The sequence below is a fragment of the Lytechinus variegatus genome, chromosome 13 (assembly GCF_018143015.1).
Source record: "Lytechinus variegatus isolate NC3 chromosome 13, Lvar_3.0, whole genome shotgun sequence".
Classification (NCBI taxonomy): domain Eukaryota; kingdom Metazoa; phylum Echinodermata; class Echinoidea; order Temnopleuroida; family Toxopneustidae; genus Lytechinus; species Lytechinus variegatus.
Genome location: NC_054752.1, coordinates 27412176 through 27427578, shown reverse-complemented (window position 1 = coordinate 27427578; position 15403 = coordinate 27412176). Strand labels below are relative to the sequence as shown.

The 15403-nt window shown below is 35.2% G+C and overlaps 1 protein-coding gene across 1 annotated transcript in view; it reads right to left on the bottom strand.

Annotated features, from left to right (window-relative positions):
* Positions 1–15403, bottom strand: part of LOC121425992 — a 174439-nt gene that overhangs the window by 110260 nt on the left and 48776 nt on the right. The window contains exons 18-24 of the mRNA XM_041622120.1: positions 14061–14234; positions 10888–11073; positions 8494–8679; positions 5172–5357; positions 2789–2974; positions 1760–1954; positions 433–627 (exon numbers count right to left, since the gene is read on the bottom strand). Of these exons, the coding sequence (XP_041478054.1) occupies positions 433–627; positions 1760–1954; positions 2789–2974; positions 5172–5357; positions 8494–8679; positions 10888–11073; positions 14061–14234 (1308 nt within the window). The remainder of the gene's footprint in view (positions 1–432; positions 628–1759; positions 1955–2788; positions 2975–5171; positions 5358–8493; positions 8680–10887; positions 11074–14060; positions 14235–15403) is intronic.

Below are 15403 nucleotides of genomic sequence, written 5' to 3'. Positions count from 1 at the left end.
TTTCACCGACGACAAAATGGATTAAAGCTCTATTTACATAGCCCTTGAGAATTCAAACTGTTTCAGGTTTATCACAGACCTACTTGCACTATTTTTCAAATTACAAATTTCAGTATGTCATAATTTTTTTGTACCTTTCTATTACCCAACCCCTGAATTTGAAAAGTGATCAAAGAGATATTTTCAATAAGAAAACATTACTGAGAGAGTGCAATAGATGCTAAACTTCAATTTTAATGGATGAAAAAGAAATTAAGTAACACTTCACATTTTATTCCATAATCATTTGGAACATTTTATATTCTAATACGTACAAACACTAACTTAAGGTGGCCACTTTCTTGGAATATGTTCAGATTCATTTTAGTTACCACAACTAGCATCTATAAGATGAAAAAAAATCTTTCTGACTAGTCATTTCTTCATACTTACCCTCACACGTAGGTAAGTCACTGGAAAGAGACGAATCTTGCCGACAAGTTACCGAATCAGATCCAACAAGACTATGTCCCTCATCACAAGTATAATCACATACTTTTCCGTAAGTAATGGAGTTCCCACCCTCGCAGTCAGTATCAACAGTCTTTAAGTTTGATGGAAGCGAGTCAGGTAACGAACAGGTGACTTCTATAACAGAAGTCAAAATGACAAGTTTAAGGATTTGAACAGAATTCTTAGGTATATGTCATGAAAATAGAACATTGTGCAAAAAAAACATTTTGCAGGTTCTAAAAAAAGTTATGAATAGGAGAAAATAAGTGCCACAAAGGGGTTAATTCACAATGGAATATAATCAAATACATTCTTTACAACAGTTTATAGTCGGTATAGATTATTACTAACAGTAATTAGAAATCAATCCCTTAATATAACTAATTTAATATTACATGTAACTGCATGCAGTCAAACTTCATGCCTCAATCCTTGCCAGATCAAGAATTTATGACACACCTAAAATCAAACATTTTAAATAAAATCTGTGTGATCTTTGATCGAATCACATCACTATCATTCGAATATATGCATAAATGAGCAAAATATTAGAAAAAGATCCCCAACAAGCATGAAAATGGTCCTAATTTTCCTATTTAAGAAATAACTGGAAACATCTACTTGATCTGAAATAGTTTTTGCTAATCAAATGATATGTCTGGAGAAAGTACATGCAAGATGGTACTCTGTTTTGAGAAAAAAAAAGGAAAAGTACTGGTATATGAGAACTTTTGATTTCTTATATTATTTTCTCAGGATAAATCAATATAATACTAAGAAGCCTTGAAAATGTGACGTTTTAGTTTATACGATCCGAAAGAAAGTCCAAATTCATTTTCACCGACGACAAAATGGATTAAAGCTCTATTTACATAGCCCTTGAGAATTCAAACTGTTTCAGGTTTATCACAGACCTACTTGCACTATTTTTCAAATTACAAATTTCAGTATGTCATAATTTTTTTGTACCTTTCTATTACCCAACCCCTGAATTTGGACAGTGATCAAAGAGATATTTTCAATAAGAAAACATTACTGAGAGAGTGCAATAGATGCTAAACTTCAATTTTAATGGATGAAAAAGAAATTAAGTAACACTTCACATTTTATTCCATAATCATTTGGAACATTTTATATTCTAATACGTACAAACACTAACTTAAGGTGGCCACTTTCTTGGAATATGTTCAGATTCATTTTAGTTACCACAACTAGCATCTATAAGATGAAAAAAAATCTTTCTGACTAGTCATTTCTTCATACTTACCCTCACACGTAGGTAAGTCACTGGAAAGAGACGAATCTTGCCGACAAGTTACCGAATCAGATCCAACAAGACTATGTCCCTCATCACAAGTATAATCACATACTTTTCCGTAAGTAATGGAGTTCCCACCCTCGCAGTCAGTATCAACAGTCTTTAAGTTTGATGGAAGCGAGTCAGGTAACGAACAGGTGACTTCTATAACAGAAGTCAAAATGACAAGTTTAAGGATTTGAACAGAATTCTTAGGTATATGTCATGAAAATAGAACATTGTGCAAAAAATCATTTTGCAGGTTCTAAAAAAAGTTATGAATAGGAGAAAATAAGTGCCACAAAGGGGTTAATTCACAATGGAATATAATCAAATACATTCTTTACAACAGTTTATAGTCGGTATAGATTATTACTAACAGTAATTAGAAATCAATCCCTTAATATAACTAATTTAATATTACATGTAACTGCATGCAGTCAAACTTCATGCCTCAATCCTTGCCAGATCAAGAATTTATGACACACCTAAAATCAAACATTTTAAATAAAATCTGTGTGATCTTTGATCGAATCACATCACTGTCATTCCAATATGCATAAATAAGCAAAATATTAGAAAAAGATCCCCAACAAGCATGAAAATGGTCCTAATTTTCCTATTTAAGAAATAACTGGAAACATCTACTTGATCTAAACTAGTTTTTGCTAATCAAATGATATGTCTGGAGAAAGTACATGCAAGATGGTACTCTGATTTGAGAAAAAAAAGAAAAAGTACTGGTAAATGAGAACTTTTGATTTCTTTTATCATTTTTTCAGGATAAATCAATACTAAAGAAGCCTTGAAAATGTGATGTTTTAGTTTATATAATCTGAAAGAAAGAGCAAATTCATTTTCACGCAACGACAAAATGGATTACAGGTCTATTCATATAGCCCTGTTTCAGGTTTATCACAGGCCTAATTGCACTGTTTTGCCGGGCGTGTTCGTATGGATTTCCCCTTTAACTACCAAATTTTATTGATATGAATATACCTTCACAACTTGGTCTGTCAGCAGAAAAGTCCCCGGAGTCCAAACATTCCATACTAGATGTTTCCTCATTTAAAAAATAGCCAGTGTCACAAGAAAATTCGCAAGATGTACCAGATCGAACGCTCTCATCCATCGTGCAATTAGTTAAAAGAGGGGTAGAGATGCTTGGTACAACACACGTAATAACTATAACATGAGAGACGTGAAAAAAAGACAGAGTACTGTAAAAAGGATAGAGCACATGATTTCAGCTGTTGGAATTGATGCAGCTCCTTTTATAATATTCATAATCTAATATGATTGCAACTATATGTGAACGTCATCGCATTTAAGGCTGTCATCAGGGATTTGATTCTGCGAAAGCTCAGGTATTGATCAGAATTCATAGTGACAATGTGCATTATTTATTTATTTATTTCTCTTTCTTTCTCTACATACATGTGCAAGTGTGTGACAAAGGTGTTTTCACATTCAGGCAATACAAATCTTCAGTATAATCATGAAGCATTGTGACAGTAATAAAAACAAAAAACACAGGAAATTAAAGAAAAGTTGAAAGACAGACGGAGAGAGAACCTCAGAAAGAGCAGGGCTCGTAAGGTTAATGTCCTCTTATATTTCATTATTACTTGATTACCCTTATGTTCAAGTTTCATGAACTAGGTCCATATACTTTTTAAGTTATAATGACTTTTCAAACACTAAACCTTTGTTAAGATTTCAATGTTGACACCGCTGCCATTGGAAAAGCGGCACCTATAGTCTCGCTCTGCTATGCAGGCGAGACAAATATAAAAATGAGCATTAGCATAGATAATCTAATTACTGATGTAAATAAGGCAGAACAAGCACCATCACTTAGCCTCTTACACCGTCACACTTTACTTGTTGTCTACTGTACTTTAAAGGAGAATGAAACCTTTGGAACAAGATAGCTTGTGTAAAAACAGAAAAATCAAAGAAACAGATCAACAAAAGTTTGAGAAAAATCAGACAAATAATGAGAAAGTTATGAGCATTTGAATATTGCGATCACTAATGCTATGGAGATCCTCACATTGGCAATGCGACAAGGATGTGTGATGTCACTGATGAACAACTTTCCCCATTACTTTAGTATATATTTCACTAGAATTGCCTCTTATATCACATCTATCCATAAATCATGTGTTCTTTCTACATGAGGGCATGTAATACATATTTTTTAATACATCATGGATAAAGAGTTTGTATCATCATAACAAAAAGCAAAAAGAGAAATCTTTAGGGTATTTTATAGTCTACCAAAGGAAAATTTGTTCATCAGTGACATCACACATCCTTGTCGCATTGCCAATGTGAGGATCTCCATAGCATTAGTGATTGCAATATTCAAATGCTCATAACTTTCTCACTATTTGTCCGATTTTTCTCAAACTTTCTTTATTCGTATTCTTTGATTTTTCTGTTTCTACACAAGCCTATTTGTTCCAAAGGTTTCATTCCCCTTTAAGGCAAAGCTTGATCACATCAGATATATTCCAAACCATGCGAGTATGTGATGCAAGAAGTAATGGTAATCTCTGCCAACACAGAATGAACTTCTTCATTGTGATCATGACTATTCTTTTTAAGAACAGGCACTGTCAATGATGCATCCCAAGACTTTCAAGGAATTCACCTGATGGTAAGCTAAACCTTAAAGTGGGAAGGTACTGCTTCAAAGATGTGTGATGTAAGGTTTTATAGTAGGAATAGATTATTACTTACAGTAATTAGAAATCAAGCTTTAAATATAACTAATTTAATATTACATGTAACTGCAAGCAGTCAAACTTCATGCCTCAATCCTTGTCAGATCAAGAATGTGTGACACACCTAAAATCAAACATTTTAAATCAAACCTGTGTGATCTATGATCTATTCACATCACTGTCATTCCAATATGCATAAATAAGCTAAATATTAGAAGATCCCCCTCAAACATGAAAATGGTCCTGATTTTCTTATTTAAGAAATAACTGGAAACATCTACTTGATCTAAACTAGTTTTTGCTAATCAAATGATATGTTTGGACAAAGTACATGCAAGATGGTACTCTGTTTTGAGAAAAAAAGAAAAAGTACTGGTAAATGAGAACTTTTGATTTCTTATATCATTTTTTCAGGATATATCAATATAATACTAAAGAAGCCTTGAAAATGTGACGTTTTAGTTTATATAATCCGAAAGAAAGAGCAAATTAATTTTCACGCAACGACAAAATGGATTACAGCTCTATTCATATAGACCTTGAGAATTCAAAATGTTTCAGGTTTATCACAGGCCTAATTGCACTGTTTTGCCAGGCCTGTTCGCATGGATTTCCCCTTTAACTACCAAATTTTATTGATATGAATATACCTTCACAACTTGGTCTGTCAGCAGAAAAGTACCCGGTGTCCAAACATTCCATACTAGATGTTTCCCCTTTTAAAAAATGGCCAGTGTCACAAGAAAATTCGCAAGATGTACCAGATCGAACGCTCTCATTCATCGTGCAATCAGTTAAAAGAGGGGTAGAGATGCTTGGTACAACACACGTAATAACTATAACATGAGAGACGTGAAAAAAAGACAGAGTACTGTAAAAAAGATAGAGCACATGATTTCAGCTGTTGGAATTGATGCAGCTCCTTTTATAACATTCATAATCTAATATGATTGCAACTATATGTGAACTACATCACATTCAAGGCTGTCATCAGGGATTTGATTCTGCGAAACCTCAGGTATTGATCAGAATTCATAGTGAAAATGTGCATTATCAATCAATTTATTTATCTTTCTTTCTCTACATACATGTACAAGTGTGTGACAAAGGTGTTTTCACATTCAGGCAATACAAATCTTCAGTATTTATAATCATGAAGCATTGTGACAACTATAAAAATCAACAAACACAGGAAATTAAAGAAAAGTTGAAAGACAGACGGAGAGAGAACCTCAGAAAGAGCAGGGCTCGTAAGGTTAATTTCCTCTTATATTTCAATTATTACTTGATTACCCTTATGTCCAAGTTTCATGAACTAGGTCCATATACTTTTTAAGTTATGACATTTCAAACACTAAACCTTTGTTAAGATTTCAATGTTGACACCGCCGCCATTGGAAAAGCAGCACCTATAGTCTCGCTCTGCTATGCAGGCGAGATAAATATAAAAATGAGCATTAGCATAGATAATCTAATTACTGATGTAAATAAGGCAGAACAAGCACCATCACTTAGCCTCTTACACCGTCACACTTTACTTGTTGTCTACTGTACTTTAAAGGAGAATGAAACCTTTGGAACAAGATAGCTTGTGTGAAAACAGAAAAATCAAAGAAACAGATCAACGAAAGTTTGAGAAAAATCAGACAAATAATGAGAAAGTTATGAGCATTTGAATATTGCGATCACTAATGCTATGGAGATCCTCACATTGGCAATGCGACAAGGATGTGTGATGTCACTGATGAACAACTTTCCCCATTACTTTAGTATATATTTCACTAGAATTGCCTCTTTTATCACATCTATCCATAAATCATGTGTTCTGTCTACATGAGGGCATGTAATACATATTTTTTAAGAATACATCATGGATAAAGAGTTTTTATCATCATAACAAAAAGCAAAAAGAGACATCTTTAGGGTATTTTATAGTCTACCAAAGGGAAATTTGTTCATCAGTGACATCACACATCCTTGTCGCATTGCCAATGTGAGGATCTCCATAGCATTAGTGATTGCAATATTCAAATGCTCATAACTTTCTCACTATTTGTCCGATTTTTCTCAAACTTTCTTTATTCTTATTCTTTGATTTTTCTGTTTCTACACAAGCCTATTTGTTCCAAAGGTTTCATTCCCCTTTAAGGCAAAGCTTGATCACATTAGATATATTCCAAACCATGCGAGTATGTGATGCAAGAAGTAATGGTAATCTCTGCCAACACAGAATGAACTTCTTCATTGTGATCATGACTATTCTTTTTAAGCACAGGCACTGTCAATGATGCATCCCAAGACTTTCAAGGAATTCACCTGATGGTAAGCTAAACCTTAAAGTGGGAAGGTAATGCTTCAAAGATGTGTGATGTAAGGTTTTATAGTAGGAATAGATTATTACTTACAGTAATTAGAAATCAAGCTTTAAATATAACTAATTTAATATTACATGTAACTGCAAGCAGTCAAACTTCATGCCTCAATCCTTGTCAGATCAAGAATGTGTGACACACCTAAAATCAAACATTTTAAATCAAACCTGTGTGATCTATGATCTATTCACATCGCTGTCATTCCAATATGCATAAATAAGCTAAATATTAGAACAAGATCCCCCTCAAACATGAAAATGGTCCTGATTTTCTTATTTAAGAAATAATTGGAAACATCTACTTGATCTAAACTACTTTTTGCTAATCAAATGATATGTTTGGACAAAGTACATGCAAGATGGTACTCTGTTTTGAGAAAAAAAAGAAAAAGTACTGGTAAATGAGAACTTTTGATTTCTTATATCATTTTTTCAGGATATATCAATCAGAGATGCTAACTGATAGCTCAAAAAAATCCTGAAAACCCAGGCCGGGGGTCCAGGCCCAGGGGCCCGCCCAGGGCCCCTGGCGGGGTCAAGGGCGAAGCCCCCTGAAGCTGGAAGTGGAACGTTTTCTTATTCTTTAGAGGGCTGAAATCATTAATCTACAGTAGGCCTAGTACATAACAAATAATTAATGACATAATAAACTTCATATCATAGGCAAGAAAGGTGCTCAAAAAAAAAAAATCATGTAACCCGTACTCATTACGGTACGGGTTAACCTGCTGCGGGTTAATATGCTGCGGCCAATGGGTGCGACTCGGGACGGGTGTATGTAGCACTAGCAGCTGGGGTGCCCTTTTTCACTCACTGTACTCATCAACAAGACAATCCTATACTATTGAAAATCCATAAATCACAATTTCTATCAAAATGATGGATAGTTCACACATATGAATTGATGAATACGCACCAGAGAACACATATTTCATGGTAGCAAATAGGTTTTCAGCTGAAATCCCGCGGCAGACAACCAATCACTCACGCAGCAGCAGGCAATTGCAGCCACACCGGGCCGTGCTTCGAGCGGTTCTACCGGGCGATCGCCCGACTGGGATAGCGCTGACACCCGTATCCCTGCAGGGTATAGGGAGGCGTTTGCAACTGCTACAATGTATTGCTCGCGCGTACCGTGCAAGTACAGTACCAGCTAAACTTCATGCTGCGCACAACGCTAATAATTTTCCGTCTGCGCAAATTGGCCATCCAAAATTGAAATTGCGCTCTCCGTAGCGAACTCCGTGACAAGATTTGGAGGGGAAATTTTTACGGATTTCACTTTGACAATCGATTTTTTTTCCCGGAATATTTTTCAGCAAAGGAAAAAATCCGGAATTCCGGAAAAATCCGGAAAATTAGCAACTCTGATCAATATAATACTAAAGAAGCCTTGAAAATGTGACGTTTTAGTTTATATAATCCGAAAGAAAGAGCAAATTAATTTTCACGCAACGACAAAATGGATTACAGCTCTATTCATATAGCCCTTGAGAATTCAAAATGTTTCAGGTTTATCACAGGCCTAATTGCACTGTTTTGCCAGGCCTGTTCGCATGGATTTCCCCTTTAACTACCAAATTTTATTGATATGAATATACCTTCACAACTTGGTCTGTCAGCAGAAAAGTACCCGGTGTCCAAACATTCCATACTAGATGTTTCCCCTTTTAAAAAATGGCCAGTGTCACAAGAAAATTCGCAAGATGTACCAGATCGAACGCTCTCATTCATCGTGCAATCAGTTAAAAGAGGGGTAGAGATGCTTGGTACAACACACGTAATAACTATAACATGAGAGACGTGAAAAAAAGACAGAGTACTGTAAAAAAGATAGAGCACATGATTTCAGCTGTTGGGATTGATGCAGCTCCTTTTATAACATTCATAATCTAATATGATTGCAACTATATGTGAACTACATCACATTCAAGGCTGTCATCAGGGATTTGATTCTGCGAAACCTCAGGCATTGATCAGAATTCATAGTGAAAATGTGCATTATCAATCAATTTATTTATCTTTCTTTCTCTACATACATGTACAAGTGTGTGACAAAGGTGTTTTCACATTCAGGCAATACAAATCTTCAGTATTTATAATCATGAAGCATTGTGACAATAATAAAAACAACAAACACAGGAAATTAAAGAAAAGTTGAAAGACAGACGGAGAGAGAACCTCAGAAAGAGCAGGGCTCGTAAGGTTAATGTCCTCTTATATTTCAATTATTACTTGATTACCCTTATGTCCAAGTTTCATGAACTAGGTCCATATACTTTTTAAGTTATGACATTTCAAACACTAAACCTTTGTTAAGATTTCAATGTTGACACCGCCGCCATTGGAAAAGCAGCACCTATAGCCTCGCTCTGCTATGCAGGCGAGACAAATATAAAAATGAGCATTAGCATAGATAATCTAATTACTGATGTAAATAAGGCAGAACAAGCACCATCACTTAGCCTCTTACACCGTCACACTTTACTTGTTGTCTACTGTACTTTAAAGGAGAATGAAACCTTTGGAACAAGATAGCTTGTATGAAAACAGAAAAATCAAAGAAAAAGATCAACGAAATTTTGAGAAAAATCAGACAAATAATGAGAAAGTTATGAGCATTTGAATATTGCGATCACTAATGCTATGGAGATCCTCACATTGGCAATGCGACAAGGATGTGTGATGTCACTGATGAACAAATTTCCCTTTGGTAGACTATAAAATACCCTAAAGATGTCTCTTTTTGCTTTTTGTTATGATGATAAAAACTCTTTATCCATGATGTATTCTTAAAAAATATGTATTACATACCCTCATGTAGACAGAACACATGATTTATGGATAGATGTGATAAAAGAGGCAATTCTAGTGAAATATATACTAACGTAATGGGGAAAGTTGTTCATCAGTGACATCACACATCCTTGTCGCATTGCCAATGTGAGGATCTCCATAGCATTAGTGATTGCAATATTCAAATGCTCATAACTTTCTCACTATTTGTCCGATTTTTCTCAAACTTTCTTTATTTTTATTCTTTGATTTTTCTGTTTCTACACAAGCCTATTTGTTCCAAAGGTTTCATTCCCCTTTAAGGCAAAGCTTGATCACATCAGATATATTCCAAACCATGCGAGTATGTGATGCAAGAAGTAATGGTAATCTCTGCCAACACAGAATGAACTTCTTCATTGTGATCATGACTATTCTTTTTAAGAACAGGCACTGTCAATGATGCATCCCAAGACTTTCAAGGAATTCACCTGATGGTAAGCTAAACCTTAAAGTGGGAAGGTAATGCTTCAAAGATGTGTGATGTAAGGTTTTATAGTAGGAATAGATTATTACTTACAGTAATTAGAAATCAAGCTTTAAATATAACTAATTTAATATTACATGTAACTGCAAGCAGTCAAACTTCATGCCTCAATCCTTGTCAGATCAAGAATGTGTGACACACCTAAAATCAAACATTTTAAATAAAACCTGTGTGATCTATGATCTATTCACATCACTGTCATTCCAATATGCATAAATAAGCTAAATATTAGAACAAGATCCCCCTCAAACATGAAAATGGTCCTGATTTTCTTATTTAAGAAATAACTGGAAACATCTACTTGATCTAAACTAGTTTTTGCTAATCAAATGATATGTTTGGACAAAGTACATGCAAGATGGTACTCTGTTTTGAGAAAAAAAAAAGAAAAAGTACTGGTAAATGAGAACTTTTGATTTCTTATATCATTTTTTCAGGATATATCAATATAATACTAAAGAAGCCTTGAAAATGTGACGTTTTAGTTTATATAATCCGAAAGAAAGAGCAAATTAATTTTCACGCAACGACAAAATGGATTACAGCTCTATTCATATAGCCCTTGAGAATTCAAAATGTTTCAGGTTTATCACAGGCCTAATTGCACTGTTTTGCCAGGCCTGTTCGCATGGATTTCCCCTTTAACTACCAAATTTTATTGATATGAATATACCTTCACAACTTGGTCTGTCAGCAGAAAAGTACCCGGTGTCCAAACATTCCATACTAGATGTTTCCCCTTTTAAAAAATGGCCAGTGTCACAAGAAAATTCGCAAGATGTACCAGATCGAACGCTCTCATTCATCGTGCAATCAGTTAAAAGAGGGGTAGAGATGCTTGGTACAACACACGTAATAACTATAACATGAGAGACGTGAAAAAAAGACAGAGTACTGTAAAAAAGATAGAGCACATGATTTCAGCTGTTGGAATTGATGCAGCTCCTTCTATAACATTCATAATCTAATATGATTGCAACTATATGTGAACTACATCACATTCAAGGCTGTCATCAGGGATTTGATTCTGCGAAACCTCAGGTATTGATCAGAATTCATAGTGAAAATGTGCATTATCAATCAATTTATTTATCTTTCTTTCTCTACATACATGTACAAGTGTGTGACAAAGGTGTTTTCACATTCAGGCAATACAAATCTTCAGTATTTATAATCATGAAGCATTGTGACAACTATAAAAATCAACAAACACAGGAAATTAAAGAAAAGTTGAAAGACAGACGGAGAGAGAACCTCAGAAAGAGCAGGGCTCGTAAGGTTAATGTCCTCTTATATTTCAATTATTACTTGATTACCCTTATGTCCAAGTTTCATGAACTAGGTCCATATACTTTTTAAGTTATGACATTTCAAACACTAAACCTTTGTTAAGATTTCAATGTTGACACCCCCGCCATTGGAAAAGCAGCACCTATAGTCTCGCTCTGCTATGCAGGCGAGACAAATATGAAAATGAGCATTAGCATAGATAATCTAATTACTGATGTAAATTCGAGTCAAAAGGGGCCTAAGCTTTCGATCCTAGCAGAATCTTCGTCGGAGGCAAAATGACAAACATATAAAGTGAAACAACCATGATATAGACCACAAACATCCAACAGCAATGCTAGAAACAAGGAGACAAAAGGGGCATTAGTGAGAAGAGATGACCAATCAGGTTAATGAAGGGGAAGAAAGAAAAGGAGTGGGTAGACACAAAGGGAAGTAGGTGTGAGTAAGTCCAAAGAAAGACCTCAAGCCAAGAGGGATAAGGGATATGTAAATAAGGCAGAACAAGCACCATCACTTAGCCTCTTACACCGTCACACTTTACTTGTTGTCTACTGTACTTTAAAGGAGAATGAAACCTTTGGAACAAGATAGCTTGTGTGAAAACAGAAAAATCAAAGAAACAGATCAACGAAAGTTTGAGAAAAATCAGACAAATAATGAGAAAGTTATGAGCATTTGAATATTGCGATCACTAATGCTATGGAGATCCTCACATTGGCAATGCGACAAGGACGTGTGATGTCACTGATGAACAACTTTCCCCATTACTTTAGTATATATTTCACTAGAATTGCCTCTTTTATCACATCTATCCATAAATCATGTGTTCTGTCTACATGAGGGCATGTAATACATATTTTTTAAGAATACATCATGGATAAAGAGTTTTTATCATCATAACAAAAAGCAAAAAGAGAAATCTTTAGGGTATTTTATAGTCTACCAAAGGAAAATTTGTTCATCAGTGACATCACACATCCTTGTCGCATTGCCAATGTGAGGATCTCCATAGCATTAGTGATTGCAATATTCAAATGCTCATAACTTTCTCACTATTTGTCCGATTTTTCTCAAACTTTCTTTATTCTTATTCTTTGATTTTTCTGTTTCTACACAAGCCTATTTGTTCCAAAGGTTTCATTCCCCTTTAAGGCAAAGCTTGATCACATTAGATATATTCCAAACCATGCGAGTATGTGATGCAAGAAGTAATGGTAATCTCTGCCAACACAGAATGAACTTCTTCATTGTGATCATGACTATTCTTTTTAAGAACAGGCACTGTCAATGATGCATCCCAAGACTTTCAAGGAATTCACCTGATGGTAAGCTAAACCTTAAAGTGGGAAGGTAATGCTTCAAAGATGTGTGATGTAAGGTCCAGTGCCATCAAACCCGCAAGCCTTTTCAGCTGACAGAGGCGAATGGAGAAATCTCGTGAGAGAAGGTGTGCTTTAGAGTGATCCGAAACAAATGAGATGATGAGAGGAGAGGCGTGATCACAGAAAGCCAAAAGTTTTGGGCGCAGATAAACCTAGTGGATGGTATTCTGATATAATATTTAGCCCTAGAATTTGAAAACACACTTCTATGGAATGCTAGGTTCATAATATTTATTCCATATTCATGGCAATTATAATGTACTAATTAATCAATACTAATTTTATCTTACTTTTTCCTATTCTTCCCTTCTCACTTATAAATTTTCAGACAATTTTTTTGCGGCAGAATAAGAATAATTTGCCATGGGTGAATGAGCGACAGCTGGCACTTCAAAAATGTGTGGTCTACGTTAACCCTCGTTTCACAAACCATTTGGCTATCGGCAGACAAACAGATGCCATCCGATGCTTTATCAGGCACATAGAAAGAGGATGTAAAAGAATGGTCTTTGTTTGGAGAACATTTGTAAAAATTCTATGTAATGTAAGGAGTTATAAAATGGAAATTGTCCAATGCAAGTATAATTGTGATCACTGATGCATGCACTCCATGCTACTGACCTTCTCCACCAATGTCTGTAACCCAACAGCCTTCCGTTGAAGTTTGAGGACTAACGGGAGCTAAATCACTGATACCTTTTACTTGCACCTAGTAATACCTTGGTCACATTTGCTCTACGGCGGCCGTACGGCGAGTCGAAAACAGCTGTTTTATTGATTTTAATTCAAACCACCTACATACATGTAGTTGGACAAAAAAATGTTAAAACGGCTGTTTTCGACTCGCCGTACAGCCCTCCGTAGAGCAAATGTGACCAAGGTATAAATATGCACATCACACCTGAACCTAAGTCCTTTCACACACTGAAATAAACTGCTTTGTAAGAATCTTCCAACTTGTTACTATGGTAACAAACAGCCAACAGCTTTACAAAATGGCGCACTCACCTATTGTGGCTGTATATAATTGGAATTAATGGTTTGTTTTATTTCAAATCACACCTAGATCTGCACCATCAATCAATTATCATATCATCAAACGTAGGGCACTACCAGGGATAGATTGCGTGGTGTATATTGGCTAGGAATTTTGTCAAGAGGAAAAACTTACCACATACTCCTGAAAATGATTCCCAAGTACCATTTTCATTGCAGAATATATCCGCATCATCTCCCTCAAAAACATATCCCTCGTTGCAGTCATACCATGCAAAGGTCGTACCAGGTATATCCCTTGAATATACAGTGACATTTCCATTCAGTAGTTGAGGTGGTTCTCCACAAACTAGAAGATTGCATTATTTGACAAAAAATGAAAAATAAAATAATAGTATTTCATAAGGCAGGTCCCAGACGGACTTCCCTACTGTACTCCACAGTCATAGATCCTTGATTTCTTTGTCACATTATATCAAAGAAGCATACCATTACAAGATTCATGATTTCTTACTTTCAACTATTAAGCAAGTGGAATGCCTCCGGCGGTCTCACCTGCATCATGTGATTCAATATACCAGCAGCGCTAACTTTGAAAACTACTATAAAATAATCCTTCACGAAAAATACAATTCATATAACGATACAATACTATATGTTCATTGACATCTGCCATTGATCATGTGACCTAAAACTTGTCAGTGATACTTGATTACCCCTATATCATCATTTTATACACTATATCTATAAACTTTGACAGTTATGACAGCAATCTATGGATTACCTAAATGGCCAAAGTTCAATGACCTTAAATAACCTATGACATTGGTCATGTGACCTGAAACGATGACGGGATCTTCAAAGATACTTGATTCCTCTGATATCCAAGTTACATGAACCAGATCCATAATCTGTCAAAGTTACGATGGTAATTCAAAGGATACCCCCCCTATACTGCCAAAGTTCATTGACCTTGACGTTGGTCATGTGACCTGAAATTCGCAAAGGATGCTCAGTGATAATTGATTACTCTTTTGTCCAATTTTTATGAACTAGACCAATAAACTTTCAAAGTTATGATGGTAATTCAACAAATACCCCAAATTTGGCCAAAGTTCATTGACCCTAAATGACCTTTGACCTTAATCATGTGACCTGAAGCTCAGGCAGGATATTCAGTAATACTTAATTAACCTAATGGCCAAGTTTCATGAACTAGGTCCATATACTTTCTTAGATATGCTGTCATTTCTCGGTTAAGATTTGGTGTTGACGCCGCCGCCATCGGAAAAGCGGCGCCTATAGTCTCACTCTGCTATGCAGGTGAGACAAAAACTTGTGTGTTTTTTTATACAAGCATTAATTCCATTCCAGATTTAAAAAGAAAATAGTGCAAAATGTTATATGATAAACAAGACCAACATCTATAGCATTTGTAGAAATAAGACTAAGAACATATTTGTAGAAATTGAATACATTAAATGCAAAAATTGTAGGTTCATATCATACTCATCTCAT